This window comes from Mesoplodon densirostris, chromosome 7 (genome assembly GCF_025265405.1).
Source record: "Mesoplodon densirostris isolate mMesDen1 chromosome 7, mMesDen1 primary haplotype, whole genome shotgun sequence".
Classification (NCBI taxonomy): domain Eukaryota; kingdom Metazoa; phylum Chordata; class Mammalia; order Artiodactyla; family Ziphiidae; genus Mesoplodon; species Mesoplodon densirostris.
In genome coordinates this window covers 8,852,364-8,872,466 of record NC_082667.1, presented here as the reverse complement: position 1 = coordinate 8,872,466, position 20,103 = coordinate 8,852,364, and the positions used below count along the sequence as shown (strand labels likewise).

The 20,103-nt window shown below is 62.0% G+C and overlaps 1 protein-coding gene across 2 annotated transcripts in view; it reads right to left on the bottom strand.

Moving 5' to 3' along the window:
- Positions 1-20,103, bottom strand: part of MACROD1 (mono-ADP ribosylhydrolase 1) — a 152,258-nt gene that overhangs the window by 155 nt on the left and 132,000 nt on the right. Inside the window, exons 4-10 of one of the 2 annotated variants that reach the window (XM_060104325.1) lie at positions 14,715-14,744; positions 1,756-1,872; positions 1,144-1,265; positions 982-1,012; positions 724-797; positions 279-360; positions 155-191 (exon numbers count right to left, since the gene is read on the bottom strand). In XM_060104325.1, the coding sequence (XP_059960308.1) occupies positions 187-191; positions 279-360; positions 724-797; positions 982-1,012; positions 1,144-1,265; positions 1,756-1,872; positions 14,715-14,744 (461 nt within the window). In that variant the 3' untranslated portion in view covers positions 155-186. The remainder of the gene's footprint in view (positions 1-154; positions 192-278; positions 361-723; positions 798-981; positions 1,013-1,143; positions 1,266-1,755; positions 1,873-14,714; positions 14,745-20,103) is intronic. The other variant, XM_060104326.1, reaches the window with a different exon arrangement.

Sequence of the window (20,103 nt, the reverse complement as noted above, 5' to 3'; positions counted from 1 at the left end):
TAGGTCAGAGCATGTGGGCCGTGGGCCTCCCCTGGCTTCCCAGGCTTGCCTCCCTGGCTTCCCTGCGTGGGGGTGAGCGGAGCGCGGGGTGAGCGGGTGTGTTAGTGGGCACGAGGTTAGTGGGCAGCCACACGGAGGGCCAGGCCCTGCTTACCAGTCCTGGTCAGGGTAGGCGGCAGGCTGCCATCACGCTGGAAGGCAGAGGACAGTGAGAGCCCGCCCGGGGTGGATGGGGGCGGGGCAGGGGCTGGCCGGGGCGCGCACCACGGGGTACGTACCGACGGGGAAGTAGTGGGGGAGGCGTTGCCGGTAGATGTTTTCGTCCTTCTCCAGGAACACGCATATGATCAGCCGGTCCACCTGCGCCAGGGCCTGTTCAGCCTGGGGGGAAACCACCCACACCCCGGCTCCCCGGCTCCCCGGCCTTAACGCCGCCCGCCCCAGCAGGTTTGCACCTGCCTCGCCCTTGGGGCGCTCTTCGCCCTCAGGCTGCAGAAGGGGCTCATGGTGTGGTGTGCTACTGCCTTCTCTCACTACCCTGCGCCCTGGTTGCCGGGGAGGAAACAGCCCCGAGGAAAGGAGAGGGGACGCAGAGAGCAATGGCAAGGCCTGAACCCCATGTGCCCAGCGCTCTGTACGTGGCTGGTGGGGCTGGTCAGCGGGGCCGGGGTGCGCCCCGCCACCCACCCCGGTCTGGTCCTCTTGGCTGGACCCAGGCCTCACCTTGTCCTTGTGCTGCTCCAGCCACTCGCGCAACGTGGTCAGCACAACCTCGGCCGCCGCCTCGTTGGGGTAGCCTGCGGGCCGGACCCGGTGGGGCGGGAGTGAGTCCCAAGCTCCCACCCGTCCCTCGCCGCTTCGCCTCGGCTCCCACCCACCCCCGACCGGGCCCCTCCCCCTGCCCCGCCCTCCCTGGCCCCTCCCTGCGTCTGGGCCCACCCGCTGCCCACCCGCGCCCTTCCTCCCCTAGACCCCACTCACCAAACACTCCTGTGGAGATACAGGGGAACGCCTGGGGTGGGGGGGTGAGAAGGGATTGGGGACCGCGTCACTCTCCGCTCCGCCTCCCGCCAGGCCGTGCCCCGCCCCCGGCTTCACGTCGCCCCCACCACCACCACCCCGCCGCCGCCTGGCGCCCCTCACCACCGAGCGGAGCCGGTGCTCTAGCAGCAGGTCAAGGCTGCTCAAGTAGCAGCTGCGGAGCTCGGCAGCCTGGCTGGCGCTGGGCTCTCCGTGGGCGATGGGTCCCACCGTGTGGATGACATCTGTGGGAGGCGACGAGATCAGACCGGCCGGGGGCTCCGTGCGGTCCTCGGCTTTCCCTCCTGCCGGCCTGGGCCCTGGAGCGGACAGGAAACAAGCCCTCTCCTCCCCAGGTTCTGAGGCTCCCCGGGGGAGGACCCCACCCAGGTCGGCACGCAGGTGTACCCTCGAGCCTCAGTTCACGCCTCCACAGGCAGGCCCACGCTGGGCCCCTCCCCACATCTGTAGGCACCCGGCTGAGGCAATGGGGCGTTGCCTCCTTAGCTCTTACCCTCCCTTCAAGTCCTGGCCCCTCCCCAGCCTCCACGCATCCCCTCCCGCCACCGGCTTCCTGGAGAAGGCGAGGGGGGGCCAGGTCCTGGCACTTCAGAAGGGCCCCGGAGGAGGCCTCCAGCAATTCTGTGTGGGGGGGTGCACCCCTAATCCCCAGTTACAGCACTCACACAGGCGCCCTGTCTGCGCCCCACCGGGGTGGGAGTGTCGGGGACTCACACTTGGCCGGCAGCCGGTAGCCGCAGGTGATCTTGGCCTTGCCGGTCTCGCAGCTCTGAAGGGTCCTGCACTCGTCGGTGAGGAGGGGTCCGGCGGCCCGGTGGATGCAGCCGTCCACTGCAGGGGACGGGGCAGTGAGCCTTGGGGTGCCCTGCCGCACGCCTGAGCCCGTTTTACAGAGAAGGCCGAGGCCCACAGACCGAATACTCCCGATCCCCTGGCTGTGCTGGGACTCACAGGGCACCTCGCCTTTCTCCCGCGGCCTCCAGACGCTCCCTCACCCCCTACCCCCACCCCTGGTCCCACACTTGTTTCACATCTACGGAAATCGAGGCGGAGACAGGGACCAAAGCGGGCCCCGGCGGGAGCCGGCGCAGACCGGCCGGCAGGGGGCGCGCCCGGCCCGCCCTGCTCTTTCCTGGGCTTTTGGCAGGGACGCGGGAGGGGCTGGGGTCTCTCCGGGCCGAGGTGGCTCCGGGAGGCAGGGTCCGGGACAGCAGGAACCGCAGCCCGAGCCGGGCTAGGGGTAAGTCCGCCCTCCCGGCTCCGGCCCGGACGCGCCGCGGAGCCCGCTACCAGTCGCCGTCTCCGCGCCAGGAGCCCAGAGTCCCAAGGTCGACCTCTCAAGGCGAGGCCCCTCGGACCTACTTTACAAACTCTAAGACCCACTTTACAGACGCGGAAACTGAGGCCACCTAGTTACAAGAGTCAGATCCGGTCCCGGCCTTGAGCTAGGTCTTCCAGCTTCTTGCCTGCGCCACGCGGGGAAGGTGATCCGGGCCGCGCAGGTGTCTCCGGGAGTGCACCTCAGCTCGTTAACGAGCCGCCTCGTTAGTGCATCCGGCTTAATTGGGGCCGGGCCTGGGCTTATTTATCCGAGGGCGGCTCTGGTGCTTCGCTAGCGACCTTGGGGACCTGGACCCAGATAAACAACTTGGGCACAGGCGGAAGAGACTCTTCTCCTGTCCGACCTCGCTCCCTCCCGCGGCGCCGGCGCCGAGGGACAGGCGGGGTTCGGCCTTGCCCCTCATTGGCTGCCGCACCTTGTTAAGCCCTTTCCCCGCTCCCAGATCGTCCACTGCCTCATCTGAAAATTAGGCACAGTGACCGCGCCGCCCCCCGGCCCCCCACCCCGGCCTCAGGGGAGGCGTTAACATCCTGGTCAGGAGAACATGACCCACCTCTGGCAGGTCCCCAGCTCAGATTGCACCCTAGGCCTGTGCCAGGGGCTTCTTGGACACGGAGCTCGATGCTCTGCAGCAGGAAAGGACTATAATTTCCTCATTTTACAGATGCGCAAACCGAGGCCCTAGCTCCTTCATCACAGCCCCACCCTCAACATCTTGGCACAGGACCAGGGACACCAACTGGACCACTCCCTTTTCTTCTGTTTTCTTTTATGCCCTGTGAGCCCAATTAAACCTAATTTTGCGACTTCACTCAGGGATGGCACCGGGCGATTTCCCAGGGCATCCCAGGAGTGGGGGTGGGCGGGTGGGGTAGAGGAATTGGGGGACCCCGGGGACGGAATCTGGGACTGGGTCCCCCGTCTCCTCCTCTTGGGCAGGGGTGAGGATGGCGGCACCCAATGGGAGGGGGCAGAGAGTGGGGCCCTGGGCTGTGTGTCCAAGGGGGGGCACAGTGGGTGTACAGCGTCCACGTGCAGTGTGTCTGTTCCGGGTGGGGGTGCCAGGCGACCCACCCAGCAAGGTGTGCCACAGCAGGGGCTGTGGAGCTGTGCAGCCTGGGTTCAGATGCCAGCTCTGCCGGTCACATTTGTGTGACGCAGGGCACTTAACCTCTCTGGACCTCGATTGCCCCATCTGTAAAATGGGATAATAGTAGTACCCACCTCATAGGAGTATTGGAAGGATTAAGTTAATTCCTGTAACGTGCTTAAGGCATGAGTGAAGGCGACGCCAGTGTTGTCTATTACTAAGTCAGTGAGACTATATGGGCGGGTGCCCAACGTGTATACCAGGGAGCGGGGCGGGAGGTAGCGTCCAGGGCGTACAGGGTTAGCACAGGGACCTGCCGGAGCCGGCTCACCTGGGGACCTCCCAGCCCTGCCCCAGTGGTCTCATCCACTTGGCACCTGGTTGCCTGCCATCTCCCCGTGCTGTCCACCCTGCAGGCGACCTTGGCCCACTGTGGGGGCCGTGTGGAAGTGGCGCTCAGCGAGATCTGTGTTTGAGGGACTTATTTTTTCCTGCAGAAGCGGACAGGCCTGCAGCCAAGCCTTTGGGGCTGACCTGGGGGCATGAGGGGGTAGGAGGAGGGAGGAATTGGCGCTGGCAGAGCCCTCGGGCTGGAGTCCCCCGAGCAGCATGCAGAACAGGGCCGGGGCCGTGTGCAGGTGCCCAGGGAGCAGTTCTCCCAAAGCAGAGCTGAGGGACAGGCCCGGGGTTCCACCCCTGCTCACCCTTCCCCAAGAAGCCAGCGCCCAGACTGGCCCTGGACTCAGGGTTTCAGCAGCCAGGCCCCCTCCTGCCCTGGCTCCCTGTCCACACAGCAGCCTGTGGCTCTCCCATCCCTGAGTGCCAGAGGAGGCTCCCAGCCCAAAGGGCTGCCCCTTCCCATGTCTCCCACCATGACCTGCACCTCCCCTGGCTCTGACCCCCAGGCCCGGTCCCAGCTCTTCCTTGGGCTAAGCTGAGCCCTGGAGACCGGAAGGAGGAGGTTTCCTGGGGTCCCATCCAAAGACAATGTCCTTCCTCCCAACTCCCCACCTGACCCTGGGGCCGCTGGCCCTTGGGCCTGCCTGGTTAGGGGGTGCCCCAGTTCATACCAATTGACCCTCGGTCCTCTCCCTGGTCAGCCACATCCAAAAACCCTCTAAAGCAACTATACTCCAAAAAAATTAAAAGAAACAAAAACAAAAATCCCTCAAAGCTCCAACTTGACCCCCACGTCACTCCGAGTCAGCAGAAAACCTGGGGTCTCTCCTGGGGAGACTGAGCCCACACGGGTGGTAGGACCTTCCTCAGATGTCCCTCCACTAAGGTCAAGGCTGAACCCTTCCTCTCCCGGAAGATGGCCCTAAGGCCACTCTGCCTCCCTCCTCAGCCTCCCCCTCGCTCCTCCATCTTTAAGGTCCTAGGTCTGGCTCCTTAATTTCCGCGTCAACAGCTTCTTTTTTTTTTTTTTATAACTTAAAAAAATATATATTTATTTTGGGCTTCCCTGGTGGCACAGTGGTTGGGAGTCCTCCTGCTGATGCAGGGGACATGGGTTCGTGCCCCGGTCCGGGAAGATCCCACATGCCACGGAGCGGCTGGGCCCGTGAGCCATGGCCGCTGAGCCTGCGCGTCCGGAGCCTGTGCTCCACAACGGGAGAGGCCACAGCAGTGAGAGGCCCGCGTACTGCAAAAAAAAAAAAAAAAAAAAAAAAAAAAAATTTATTTTTATTTTTGTCTGCCTTGGGTCTTTGTTGCTGCACGCAGGCTTTTCTCTAGTTGCGGCGAGTGGGGGCTACTCTTCGTTGCAGTTCATGGGCTTCTCATTGGGTGGCTTCTCTTGTTGCAGAGCATGGGCTCTAGGCCCATGGGCTTCAGTAGTTGTGGCCCTCGGGTTCAGTAGTTGTGGCTTGTGGGCTCTAGAGCGCAGGCTCAGTAGTTGTGGCGCACGGGCTTAGTTGCTCCGTGGCATGTGGGATCTTCCCGGACCAGGGCTTGAACCCGTTTCCCCTGCACTGGCAGGTGGATTCTTTTTTTTTTTTCTGCGGTACGTGGGCCTCTCACTGCTGTGGCCTCTCCCGTTGCGGAGCACAGGCTCCGGATGCACAGGCTCAGCGGCCATGGCCCACGGGCCCAGCCACTCCACGGCACGTGGGATCCTCCTGGACCGGGGCACAAACCCGCGTCCCCCGCATCGGCAGGCGGACTCTCAACCACTGCGCCACCAGGGAAGTCCCTCTACAGTTTCTTGGTGAGCAAGGCGCTGAGCCATGTACATCCACTGTCTTATTTGGGCCTCACAGCCTGGCTGTGCTATTATTTTTCCTGCTTTAGAGAAGAAGAAATTGAGGCACAGAGAGGGTGAGAGACTTGCCCAAGGTGACACAGCTGGACTGCTCTACTTCCTCTAGGACCGTGAAAGGACCTGTCTCTCCGTTCCCATCCTGAGCCTCCCTCCCACCCTGGCTGTCTGTCTACTGTTTGCCCTCCTCACCCAAACACTTTGGGAAGACGTTTTGTCTACGGCTGCTGTCTCCTCACTTCTGGCCCCTGCAGCCTGTCTCCTGTCCCCTCCCCACATCTACATATCCCCCTCCTAACAGAGGGACTGCTTTGGGGACCTTTGGTTGCTGAGTGGTCTGGGGCCACTCCTCTTGCACGACTGTTCAGCTTCACCCACAGGCTGACCACTAACTGTCTCCATCCGATCCAGCAAGGCTGCCTTGGAGACCTGCTCTCCCCGTCCTCCGGCCTCCGGCCTCCCTGATCTCTTCTGTCTGGGGGCCCTGTCTGCCCTCTCTCTGTTCCAGCCCTGACTCTCCGCCCTGGTCCAGGCACATCCCCCAGAGAAGCCAGCCACCCCTGCTTGGAAGCCCACCCCAGCCTCCTGTCATTGGTGTGGCCTCCACAGCCCTGCACTGAGCCTTCAGGAGCATCAGCTCAGACTCAGCCCCTGCCTCGCAAGTCCAGGGCCGGGAAGGCGCTGGGAGAGGGCAGGGCCTGGAGCAAGGCCCTCCTCAGAGCCAGTGGAGGTGAAACAGACAGGCTCCCATGGGGGCCATTTGCCAAGGCGCTTAGGATATTTTGGCCGCTATTTAGAGTGCTGTAATATTCATGAAGGGAAGATTAGATATTTAAATTTATTCAGCAATAAATGCATCTCAGTGGGGGAGCATTCCTCATGCTAAACAAACAAGCGAGCAGGGGCTAATTAATTATTTACAGGAACACAAGGAGGCCTGTGGCCTGGGGCAGAGGAGGGCAGCTGTGCCCCTGACAGAGGGCAGGAGACCCTGGCTGGCCCTGGGCCTACCCCTCCATCTCCCCCGCATTCCCCTCCACTGTCCTGTGGGTCTGGCCCCCCTGCTCGCCTCCTTCTGGGATTTCTCTTTCCAGAAATCCTGCCCACAAGCTTGCTAGTAGCTTTGGGCCAGTCACTTAACCTCTCTGAGCCTCAGAACTAGCCTCAGAAAGTTTGTGGGGATGACTGAGGTTTGCTGAGAGGTGGCCTGGCGGGGGGGTGGTGGGAGACTAAAGGCCAGAATGATGAAGCAACTCGTCCAGTATCTCAGTTACAGGAGAGGAGAGGCTCAGAGTCACTTCCCCAGCCTCCATCTCACAGGAACAGGGACCAAAGCTCATGGAGGCAAAGCCACTCTCAGCCAGGTGGGGGTTGTAAGGCCTTGCCTGGGCAGCCCCCAGCCCTGCCCTGTGGGCTCCTGTGGGTCCCCAGGGCAGCGGAGGGAGAGGATGGGCCTGGGCAGTGCCCGCCCAGGGTGCCAAGTCTCAGAGCCTCTGAAAGGAGCTCGCTGGGGCTGTGTGGGCCACGGCTCTTGGTAGCAGAGCAGACCTGGCCCCGAGAGACCCAAGGCCCCTTCCCCCAAGCTCTCCCACTCCTCCGCTGGGTCCCTTCACCTCCCTGCGCCTCAGTTTCATCTGTGCAAGCTCAGTAACAGCACCTCCCTCTGCATTTGGTGTGAGCGTTCAGTGCGAGATGGTACCAAAGGGCCCTGCACGTTATCACATGTCGCCCCATTTTACAGATGGGGAGACCGAGGCACAGCCACAGACTCCGTAGGCAGAAGACTCCTCTGTCCCTCATGCTCTTGGGGTCCCCTTTGCCCAAGGGATGGGACACACTGCAAGGTGGAAGTGTCACCCAGAAAGCCCTGGCAGAGAGAGGGCTGGGGAGGCAGAGGGGTGAGCTTGAGGCCCACAGGGCCAGGGGAGGGGTGCACCTCTCGAGCCCGGGAAGGCACCTGGGTCTGGGCCCTCGGGACCACCTCCCACTTAGACGTCTCACCCCGCAGGCCCCAGGCGCTGGGCACCCGGCCTGAGAGCCCTCCCGCTCCAACCACGCTGGTGCAGCCAGCAGCTGCCGCCCATCCCAGCCACCTGCACAAACGCCAAATGCCAGGGCTGAAAGGGGGCAGAAGCCTGAGCCGCTGCACCCCCAGGCCCCTAACCTGCAGGGGGCAGGCCCAGCCATAAAGCCTGGCCAAGTGACCCAGCCCAGGGCCTCGGGCCTCCTTCTCTCTGGCCCCTCCTACCCTCTTCATCTCTGGCCTCCATTTTCCTCCCAGGCCCAGGCCGAGACTTGGGATCCTCAGCCCCACACGATACCCCATTTCCAGAACTGCCTCGGCCTCTGCCTACACCTCCTGGTCACTCATTCAGTCAGCAAACCCGTGCCAGCCCCCGCTCTGTCAGCCCACTGTGGGGGGCGGGATGCAGAGCCCACCCTCACCAGGACCCACCCTCACGGGGCCAAGGCGGGTGGGTGCCCCAGGGAGAAGATGGATGAACGACTGTTCGGCGATGCGATCTGAAATTCATTATGGGGTGAGATCAGCTCCTTAAATGGGGATTTGAAAACATTAGGGCTTCATTATGTACACAACGGCAGCACCTCATTCATCATGCAAAAATCACTCCCGTTATTAAAAATCCCCCTGGCAGCTGCAGGCAGGGGCTTGGAGGCATCTTGCCCACTGGGGGCGGGGCACGGGCCCCAGAGGCCTTTCTCTCTCCCACCCAGCGAGGGCTGGCTGAGGGGTGGGGGTGGGGAGCGCGGTTCAGCTCCAGGGACTTGGTGCCTCAGTTTCCTCATCTGCAAAATGGAGATGCTAACGATACGTGGGTCCCATAGTGCTGTGACGGGGCTGCGATTCTGCAGGGAGAGCTCAGCAAGGCCCTGGCATCCAGGCAGGGATCACTCCATACGTCTGGCAGCTGTTAGCTCCTCCTCCTCCTCCTCAGCTGGGGCCTTTACTTGGGGGACCGTGTCACTCCCCTGCTCATGAAACCTCCCATGGCTCCCACAAGTCCATGAAATAAAATCATCAACGCTGAGCAAGGCTGGGGCTCCGGACCGGCCAGGCGCCAGGCCCTGGGTGAGGGAGGCGAAGTGCGGCTCTAATATCACCGCGGTGAAACAGTAGAAGGAAACAGACTCCAGAGCCAGAGGAGAGGGAAGGGAGATGGGCAGGCATGGGTGCGGTTCAGGGTTGGGAAGGTGCCTCTGAGGAGGTGGCATCTGAGCAGAGCCCTAAGTGATGAGAAGAAAGGCTTTGGGGAGGTCAGGGGAGGAGGGGTCCAGGCAGAGGGCTCAGCAGGGCAACAGGGGGAGAGGTGGGAGGGCAGAGCTGCATCCGCAGGACCCATCGCAGTGGGAAGGTGCCAGCGGGGCAGGAGCGTGGTCTGAGAGGGCCCCTGGGGCCCTTTGCTGTGCCCTCGTCCAGGAATGCCCTTCCCCTCTCTGCCGCGGCACGGCCCCCTGCCCCAGACAACTTCTGGCCACACCCGCCCCATGCACCCACCCACCGCAGCCTGGCACGGAGCCGTGCTCAGGATTGGCTGGTCAGGTCCACACAGTCTGGCCTGGAGAGGGCCACGGGGGCCCCCTGTCTGCCTGCTGTGCCAGGCCCCAGCCAATAGGGGCAGAGCCAGGAAGCAATCACAGGTCAGCGGCGCTGGGCGATGGAGATAGTGCCAGGTGGAGGTGCGCTGGATGGCAAGTGAGCTGGGCAGAAGTCGAGGCCTGAATCCTGAGGGTGAGTGAGCAGGAGAGAGCGAGAGGTGGAGAGAGTGCACGTGCCGGAGAAGCCGCGTGGAGGAGCGAGACAGAGAGATGGGGCGAGAGTGAGACGGCAGGAGACAGACCGAGTGGGGGCGAGAGAGACTCAGATGGAGACAGAGGAAAGAGGGTGCGCCCCGCCCCCCGGACTCATGGGTCCCTGTGTGGAGAGAGGAGAGGCTGGGCCCCGGCTGGCAGGTTCTGCCCCGAGCCATGTGCCTGCATGGTGGGTGGGGGAGGGATGCACCCAGATACCTGGGCTGGGGGGAGGCGCCCCTGGGCATGGCCGGGGCCACCACTGGCCCCACTGAGCACCTACTGTTTTCCAGGAGGTGGACAGACAGACGCCCTGTGCATGCCCCTTAGTGGGGGAGTCTGATGGGGAGCAGTTGGTACTTAATCACACAAACAAGAGTCTGATTTTCAAGGGTGACAGAATACTGGCCCAAGAGGGGCAGTGTCTGCTGTGTCCCAGTGCCTGCTGTGTTCCAGCACTGAGGACAGTGCCAGGAACGTGGCAGCCCCTCAGTAAATAGAGCAGTGTGTGTGTGTGTGTGTGTGTGTGTGTTGGGGGGCTGCTGGTGGGAGGGGCTGCCCTGACATGGAGATAACTAGGTGGGAAGGTATGGTGGGCGGGCACTGGAGCAGCATGTGCAAAGGCCCTGTGCCAGGAGAGGGCTATGCCGGGAGCCGAGCCACCTCTGGCTTCTCCCTGGTGTGAGATGCCTGGGACCCTGCAGTGTAAGGGACACACACATGGACTTGCAGTGTGAGCACAGGGAGGCGGGCGTGCAGAGCCGATAAGCAGGAGGGCAGGGTGGCTGCACCCTCACAGGCCTGCAGGTTTGGGTGGGCCCGCTGACCTCCGGAAGGGAGGGTCCTTGGCAGTGGCTGTGTGTGGACGGGGCTCCATCCTGCCTGGCTCCTGCCGGGGACCTGCCTGACCCCAGCCTCCCACCCCTTGGGCTGGCCCCCGGAGCTCTGGACAGGCGGGAGCAGAGATGGCCGCTGCAAGCAGAGGAAGGCGGCCCTGAATTAATCTGTCACTAAAGCTTGGCCGTGGCAGGCGCAGTCATGATTTAGATGAATAATTGAAACGCTCCGATACATTTATTATCCCTTTAGTGAGAAAGTGGCAGAGAAAGACGAGGGGTAATTGAAAAAGAGTGCACAAATCTCCACCAGAAGGCTGGCTCCTTATCGCCGAGTAAACATTTCAGTCCCCATAAACAGGAGAGACACGCGTCAGGGCCCTGTCGATTCCCATCCTGATTTAGGGCCCGCCTCCCTTCCTACCATACAATAGGAGAGTGTTTGTTCACAAAAATTTTTTATCGAGCCAGTAAAAGGCTCTCCAGGAAGGAGGTGGGAGCAGGAGTGGGCCTGGCAGTCACCAGGCCTGAGGGTCTGGCTGGGTAGCTGCCCCAGCCCGGTCAGGTCTCCCCACCGCAGACACTGGGCTCTCTACGTGGTGGGCCTCTCCATCCCTCTGTACCTGACGAACTCCTATGCAGTCTTCGGGGCCCAAGTCAAATACCCCCTCTGTTGGGAAGACTTCTACCAAAATGGATCTCTTTGAGGGCAAGGTCCTGTGTCCCAGGGTTTGACACAGGTGTCCTCCCCGGCTCCATATACACACACACTCAGAAAGAGTGCTGGGAAGGAATGGGGAGTGGGGGGCCTTCACTGTGTTATCAGACCATCTACCTTGGCCTCAGGGCCTGGTGGGTGCCCAACCCCAGTGAGGCAGGCCCAGGGGCCCTGGACCCTGAGGTTTAGGGTGACAGAAGACTCCCCTACATACTTGCTGTAAACACTGCGGTTCCCTGCACCAAAGCCCTGCAGGCCAGCCTCAGCCCCCCTTTTAAGAGCTCCTTTCTAAACTTTCTGAACTGCCCTCCCCCAACAGGAATGTATGAGAAGCCCGGGGCAGGCTGCTAGTCCCCAGCTCCTAGGGCACACCCAGCACACAGGGGTGCAACTAACCACCCCATAAAGGCTGATCTAGGGGCTTGGAATCCCTGTTCCTGGGGAGAGTATGTTCTAGTGGGGAGAAAGGCAATAAAAATAAACATAAAACACAAGCATGTTGAAAGGGCATCCATGCTCTGGGAACAGGCACAGGACAGGGTAGAGGATCAGCATGGAGGGCTGGGCTGGCTGGGGGGGGTTTTCAACAGAGTGGCCAGGGCAGGCTGAACAGGACCAGTGCTTGTTAAACGCATGGGTGGTGGTTGGATAGGTGGTGATGGGAAGTTGGGGGTGGGTAGAGGCCTGAACCCCTGCGGGGCTGGACTTGGGAGAAGAGGGCACCTGGGAAGACCAGGGTCTGTCTGGGCAGAGTTAGATGGGGACCCAGACCCCCCAGTCCCAGGCTGCCCCTGCCTGTGCCCTCCCTCCTGGCAGGTCGTGGCATTAAGGCTGGATGGACCAGGGGGCGGTAGAGGGTACAGGTGGCAGATGTGAGAGCAGAGGACATCCCGGGGGCCCAGCGCCTGTTTCCATTCCCATCCCAGGTGGGCGCCAGGCCCCCACAAGCCCCAGCCTCTCCCTATCCCCTGTCCCCTCCCTGCCACCTCCGCCTTGTTCCAATCACATTAGCAGAGTGACAGTCCCAGTGAGCACTGGCGGCGGCTCCATAAATCTCGGCTGGCGTTAAAAGGCTGGACTCCGGGCCCACTTCCTCCTGGGTCCTGGCCCACCCCATCCATCTCTGCGTCGGACAGGCTGCGCTTGGGGCCTGCTCCAGCCTCCTCTCACCCTCAGTGCTGCAGGAAAGGGAGCTAGAGGGACCCCACTGGGCCTCCCTCCTCAATGTGGCCAGAGTAGCTGTCCTTTGACCTCCCAGAGTGAGGTCACCAGGCCATCTATGAGCCACTCCCTGCCCTGCCTGAAACCTCAGTGGCTCCCACTGCCCTCATCAGCAAGTCCTTTGCTTGACATGTAAGGCCGTCCCTGCCTTTACCTGTAGTTCATTCATTCATTTATTTATCAACCATTTATTGAGCACCGACTGTATGCACCAGCCCCAGTCCTAAGCGCTGGAGATACAGTCATGCCTTCTGGAGCTATCGTTCTCAGTGGGGAGACAGACAATAAACAATGAACCTAATAAACAAGTAAATTATATAGCACATTAGGAGAGAGGTGCTTGGAGGAAAATAAAAACTAGAGCAGTGTGAGGGGCCTGGGGAGGTGGGGCAGTGGCAGGGAGCTGCAATTTCGAGGGGTCAGAGTGGGCCTCACTGAGTAGATGGCACACCAGTAAACACTTGTAAGAGGTGAAGGGAGCAGCCACATGGCTCTCTGCGGAAGAGCATTCGGGGCAGAGGGAAGAGCCAGTGCAAAGGCCCTGAGGCAGGAGTGGGCCAGGTCTGTTCCAGGAACTGCAGGAGGTCAGTGTGCTGGCACAGAGTGGAGAGGGCCAGGCAGTCTGACAGGCGCCTGGAGACCCTGTGGGCCGTAGGAAGGAGGTGAGGTGAGAGCCCTGGCAGAACTTTGAGCAGAAGAAGGGTGATGACCTGACTTAGGACTTACAAGTCCCACACCTTTCTGTGATCCTTTGTCTTCCTAACTGAACGGCTAAAAATCCAGCTCCTCACGTGCTCTCTGAGGCCCCTGAGTCCTCTCCCACCTCCCCTCCTCCTGGCTGGGCTCCGACCACTCCAGTCCTCGGAGTCTCCGAACGCCCCACGCTCTCCCTCACTCCAGGCTTCACCTGTGCCGTTCCCTCTGCCCAGCACACGCTTCCCATTGCTCTTCACCGGCTGCCTTCTACCCATCCCTTGGGTCCCAGTGGAAGCACCACCTCCTGCAGGAGCCTCCCTGGTCCCCAAGCCTGGACACTGAGCCTGTACTCCTCCTTGAGCCCCCACCCCCAGCCCCCGCTATTGCACAGACCACCCTGTGTCGTGGTGGTGCTCCTGTCTGGACTGTGAGCTTGAGGAAGCAGGGACCAGGCTCCTTTGGTGCCCGGCAGATCTGTCCAGGCACTTGGCTCAGAAGAGGGTCCTAGATGGGCCTGTCTGTGGACCCCCAGTCCCCAGTGAAGCCACCTCATTCTGTGAGGCCGCCAGGGTAGCTGTGACCTCCACAGGGACAGCCGGAGGAGAAGCAGGGGACGGAGGGAAGGAGCGAGGGAGGGAGGGAAAGCATCTCTAAACACAAACAGGCTCCCCGCGCCCCCCCCCATCCTGCATCCTGGCCGGTCATCAACAGCTCTTAACGCCGTTCTTATTTATTTCCGACCTTCTATGCCCCTTTTATTTTTCCCCTTTTAAAACCTGGCCTGGGCCCCGCCACCACTGCCGTAAGCACACCCTGGGATTTATCCGACGGCGCATTAACCCCTGACCCTAGCTCACCAATCCTACTGCTGCCTGCACAGACAGCGGGCGGCCCCGCCAGCCGGGGGGTGAGGGGCTGGGGCCGAGCGGCTGGTGTGGCCAGCCTGTGCCGGGCTGGCCGGGCACAGGGGCCATGGGGACTGTCGCCCCGCCCCTCCCCGCCGGCACCTGCTGACCTTGCCCTGCGTCCCTGGGGGCCGGGCCCACGCTGACTTCCAACGCCCCGCCCACCTGGCCTGCCGGAACCCCTGCTTCCTGGTGGTCGTTGACAACAGTGAACACACACACATTCTCGTGGGCTTAACCGTTGGCGGAGCTCCCCCTGACTTGATGAGAACTTGTCCTGGCGGCAAGGTTGCAGGGCAGAGCGGAGACGCTAATTTTGCCTCCACAGGTGGCGAGACTGAGGCCAAAGGGGCACAGGGCTGGCCGAGGGCCCGTGGGCGTCAGGGGCAGGGCTGGGCTTTCCCCACCACACCTGTGCCCCGGCCCCGCAACGACCCGGTCCCAGGCCCAGTCCCTTTGAAACCTCAGGGGGGCCCTCCAGCCCCCATTTACAGACCAGGAGCCCTCTGCTCAGAGGGTGGGGACCTACCCCAGTCACCCAGTGCTGAAGCAGCTGGGCCTGCCAGCCAGGTGTCTGGCTTCATCCACAGTGAGGGCAAGGCCGGGCAAGGCCGATGGGGTGGGAGGCGGTAAAAAAGGGCAGAGATGGAGAAATGGGAACGGCGCACCACGGGCACGAGGGGGAAGGCTGCGGGGAAGGCGCATGGCAGCCAGCTGGGCTCCGCGGGTGAAGGGGCCAGGAGGAGAGAAGCAGACCCCCAGCCAACCCCCAGGCCGCAGGAAGGGTGTACTCACCACCGCCGCCTCCGAGCAGGGAGCTGTTGGCTGCAAGAGAGAAAGACGAAGGCGGTCAGTCGGGGAGAGGTTGGTGGGGCATGCAGCTGCGTGGAGGGGGCGATGGGGGGCTGCCAGCCAGGCCCGAGGGCCAGCCCGGGTCCCTGGGCACAGGGTCCCTGAAGCAGGGGCAGATAACCAGGAGGCGGAGGGGGCTGGGACTTCCTCTCCCGCTGAGGCTCCCATTGGGCCTGGGGTTGGGACGGAGGTGGGATTGGGCGGCAGCAGGGTCGGTCCGCTCGCCCCGGAAGCGGCTGCGTGTGAGGTCTAGAGCGGCAGACGACCCTCGGCCGCACGCATCCTTCACTCACTCGTGCTTTCTTTCTTTTTTTCTGGCTGCACAGTGCAGCATGCGGGGTCTAAGTTCCCCGACCAGGGATCGAACCCGCGACCCCTGCATTGGGAGCACGGAGTCTTAACCACTGGACCGCCAGGGAAGTCCCTCACTCATTCTGTCTTCCCACAGGGTCTCCCGAGCCCCTCTGTGCCAGGCCTGGTGCAGAGATGCGGAGCTCACGGACTGTGGGAGACACAGCTGCAGCCACTAGGAACAAACTGCATCGCTGCAGCCGTGGTAAGTGCCGCCCAGGGGATGAGGACTGTGAACCAGGGCTGGGAGCCTCATGGACGACAGCACTCATGTGCGAGGTCAGGACCCCACCCGGGGCAGCGCAGGGAGGGCCCAGGGCACTGGGACTGGAACCGGACTGGAAGAGATGGGTGACTTGTGAAGGTCAAGGAAGAGAGAGGGCTCCTCGGCTGCACCGGCCCCTGGCCCCCCACACCCTCGACCAGAGCCGGACGCCAGCTGCCGCGGCTGCCCTGTCCATCTCACTCTGCCTGGCCAGCTGCCCTCTCTGGCCTCCCCACGGGGCCGACGCAGGGGCAAAGTGAGGCTGGCAGCCTCTCCATCAGAATGTGAGGGCTGTACGGGTCAGCGCCCCCTCCCAGCCTGGGCTCCAGCTTCCGGCCACACAGCTGCCTCTGTGTGAAGCACTGATGCTAATGAGTGCAAGTGATGGGGAGACAGGGCAGGTGCGTTCCCCAGGCCCAGGTGTTGCCCGGTGGGGAGATGGGTCAGCTGTGCTTCAGTCCCTCTGGCGCCAGGGGTCCTGGCTCCCAGGCGGGGCCTTCAGCTCTGACACCGCTGTGGCATCCCTCCCTGCCTTCCCAGGTCCTGTTGCAGCCCCTCTGTAAGAGGGGGACAGCCCAGGCCAGGAATGGGGGCCATTTCCGAGCTGGCCCGGCTGTAGGCCCAGGGTGCTCTGCGGAAGCTGTGGACGCTGCTAAGCGGTGTCAGGTGGCTCTGAGTGGCTGGTCTCCCAGAGCTGACAGCTCTTCGCTTGGGGAATAATTAATTCCACAGCCCGAAACCCAGGGCTGCAAGTTGCCACGTTACTTGCAAGATTAATACAAGCAGCTAATTAAGATGGAGAGGCGAGGAGAGGCTGGGCGCTCCCAGAGCAGCGCTGGGGGGCCGCAGGGAATGTGGGCAGAGGCGGGCTGAGCAGGCAGGTGAGGCAGCCAGAGCAGGAGCCGGAGGGAGAGCGCGAGCAGGAGATGGACCACGCGGGACCCCCAGGCAGACTTGGCAGGCCGCTGGGGGCTGGGCCCGCAAAGGCTTGGAATGTGGCCTCTGCCCCAGGAATGCACGTCACCAATGACCGAGCGAGGGCTATTTGCCAGGCACAGACTGACCCCATTTACTGTCATAACAAAGCCACAAGGGCAGTGCTATTGCTCCTATTTTACAGATAAGAAAACCAAAGCTCAGAGGTTGAGTTGCGTGGCAGCAGGATTGGAACGGGGTCTGTCTGACTCCAAAGCCAAGCCACAAAGCAGGCCAACCTCGAAGCAGACTGCTGAGGGACTGTTGGAGGGAGGCTTCCCCTGCCCCCCCTTCCCCCCCCACCCCCCAGGGCTGGGGCCCGCCTCCTCCACATCAGGCAAAGCACACAGTAGTCCCCTCGGATGCACTCTTGACCCGCCTCCCACCCCAGCAGGTTGGCTGCAAAGATGAGGGGTCGGACGTCTGGAGAGCTCTGCCCTGGAGCCAGCGCGGGAGACCCAGGCATCTTAGGTCGGCGCGGGTCCAGCTCCCGGCCCCCTTGGCTCCCAGGGCAGCCCTGGCGGCTGTCGGCAGCTGCCCTCCACGGCCCTTCCCTGCCTCCCCCCATCACCTCTCTCTCTTAATTAACACTGGCGGCAAATGAGCTGCCTCCCGCTGGTGGAGAGCTCAGTGTCAAATGCACCGGCAGGGAGCCTCAAAGGGGCGGGAGGCGAGGGGCTCCGACCTGCTGTTTTGCAGGCCCCTTTGGAAGGAGATGCCAACATCCACCTGCCCTGCACCCCCTAAACCCCACCGAGTGTGGCCCTGCCCGGGTGAGGGGACTGGGGTGGATTGGCCCGACGTCTCATCCAGGGACTGAGGAGGGAGGTGAACCTGGTGCAGAGGCTGAGCTGGGGGAAGGGGGGACCAGGTAGCCAGGTGGCATTACCTGCCACAGGTGGGAGAGGGAGGTGTGCCCCAGCACTGGGGGCTCAGACTCAAGCTGCACGGAGGACCTGGTCACCAGCCTGTCCCCAAGTTCAGCAGGTATCCCAGGAGGCCGGTCTGCAGTGTCCGCTGCCCCCGGCCCACCATGCCCGGCAGTCCCCTGGCGGGGCTCAGGGGGAAGCGCTGCAATCTGATGGTCTACAGCCCGTTCTCCTGCTCCTCTTTCCCTTAGGCCCCTGTCTGGCCCTCTCCCCAGGGGCCTGGACGCCTGGTCACATGGTGCCCCTATAGGGCTGCCCGAGGCACTCACAGTTGGGAGGAGGGCCTGGAGACTTGGGGGGAACACGGAAAATGGGGAGCAGTACCAAAGGTACCACAGGCGGTCCCCTGGGTGTACTGCCCAGCCTCCCACCCAAAGCAGGGCAGTTTCAGGCCTTCCTGCTCCCCGGCCCGCGCTGGCCCCTCCCACCTCACCTCACCCACACACTGACTGGCCTTGAGTCTCCAGCTCCTCCCCTTTCTGCCCCCGCCTCAGTTTGGTTTGAGGCTCTAAATCACAACTGGTCATTAGTCCATTTTTCCGATGAGGAACCTGAGGCTCACGGCCTGACTGGTGAGGGGAGGAAAGGGGTTTGAACCAGGATGGCTGGTTGTCACACCCATTTTCTTAACCCCTGCACCCTCCCTCTGTCGGAAAGGGCCTCCTTGCTGAGGCGGGGTGATGGGCGAGCAAGACGTGGACGATCACTGGACCTCAGGTCCAAACCAGAGTCTGTAACACAGCCCCACCCAAAGGACCCAAACCTGCCCCAGCAAAGTAGGGTCATCAAGACTGTGAGGGGGTACCCACGCCTGGCCCTAGGGTTTGAGTGGGGCTTGAGGCTTGTTCTGGCTTTGTGGCGGGCATAGGCTCCTGGGCCAGAGTGTGCGCCTCCGGGGCTGTGAGATGCCTGGTCCGACGCCTGCCATCCGACTTGGCTTGTCGGCCCCCATGCAGGGCGAGGTGGTCCAGCCCTGCTGCAGCCCCTGCCCGTGGACGTGCCTGTGCCGTGCTCTGTTGGACATAATTAACTGCCTAGGAGCCTCAGTGCTGCGCCTGTGACCTTGGGGTGGAAATGAGGTCCACTCCAGTCACTGCCAAATCCTCTGTCCACTGACAGCGGCCCACCAGGCCAGGGGCTGGGGCTGGGGTGTGCTGGGGGCATCGCTCCCCGCCTCTCACACATTCTGCCAGCCCTTCCCTGCCCCCGCACTGCTGCTCATTCAGTGCAGTCCCCCGACCCCCATTTCTCCCTTGCCTACTCCGCACCTTTTCAGGCCCGGGGCACCTGAGGGGGAAGCCCATCCCCTGACTCCCAGTACCTGTTGTCCTGTGGGTGGGGGAGAGCCGCTTCCCGGTTTGTGCCCCAGCTCCCGGCCCGTTTCAGGGGCTGGAATGTGGCCACTGCCTGGTGAAAGGGAGAGGGCCAGACCCGGAGTGCTTGGCCACTGTCACTTCAGGGGACCCAGCGGCCCCTCAGTCACTCTCTGCACAAAACATTTTAACTGGGGACTCCCCTGGTGGCTCAGTGGTTAAGAATCTGCCTGCCAATGCAGGGGACATGGGTTTGATCCCTGGTCCGGGAAGATCCCACACGCCGTGGAGAAACTAAGCCTATGCACCATAACTACTGAGCCCACATGCCACAACTACTGAAGCCCATGCACCCTAGAGCCCGTGCTCTGCAACAAGAGAAGCCACCACAATGAGAAGCCTGTGCACTGCAACGAAGACCCAATGCAGCAATAAAGAAAGAAAGAAAGAAAGAAAGAAAGAAAGAAAGAAAGAAAGAAAGAAAGAAAGAAAAAGAGAAAGAAAGAAAGAAAGAAAGGAAGAGAAATAAGTACTAGAGGGACTGCCCTCGTGGTGCAATGGATAAGAATCCGCCTGCCAATGCAGGGGACACGGGTTCGAGCCCTGTTCCGGGAAGATCCCACATGCTGTGGAGCAACTAAGCCCCTGCACCACAACTACTGAGCCTGCGCTCTAGAGCCCGCCAGCCACAACTACTGAGCCCACCTGCCACAACTACTGAAGCCCGCACGCCTAAAGCCCATGCTCTGCAACAAGAGAAGCCACTGCAATGAGAAGCCCGAGCACTGCAATGAAGAGTAGCACCGCTCACTGCAACTAGAGAAAGCCCACACACAACAATGAAGACACAATGCAGCCAAAAATAAATAAGTTAAAAGAAAAATTGGTTAAATAAAAATAAGTACTAGGGATGTAATATACAACATGATAAAAAAAAAACATTTTACTTGGGTGCCAACTGTGTGCCAGGGGCCACCAAGGGTACCCAAGTGGAGTTGAGGGGAGTGTGTAAATGTCCAGGTGAGGAAGGTACCAGAGCTGGAGCAGCCTGGAGCCTGGGGGCTTCACAGAGGAGGCGGCAGCACACCTTGGAGGGAAGGAAGGACGTGCAAGGAAACGAGCCTGAGCCGTTCCCTGGTCCGACGGGGAGCCACAGGGGCGCCTATGCTGGGGAAGGACAAGGTCGGCTTTGCCTGACTCTCCACAGGCCCAGGGAGGATCAAAGGGGCCAGAATGTGGTTGAACCAGGGCAGCAGCAGAACAGGGATGGAGGGCGGGGGAGGCGAGGGGAGAGGGCGGAGGGGAGGGGACACACAGGTACATCTTCCTCTTCTTTTCTTTTGGGGCCACCCCCTCGCAGCATGCGGGATTTTAGTTCCCGACCAGGGATCGAACCCAGGCCGTTGGCGGTGAGAGCGCTGAGTCCTAACCACTGGACCGCCGGGGAATTCCCTCCTCTTCCTCTTCTGGTTGCTCCCCACTGCACCCACCCTCCTGCC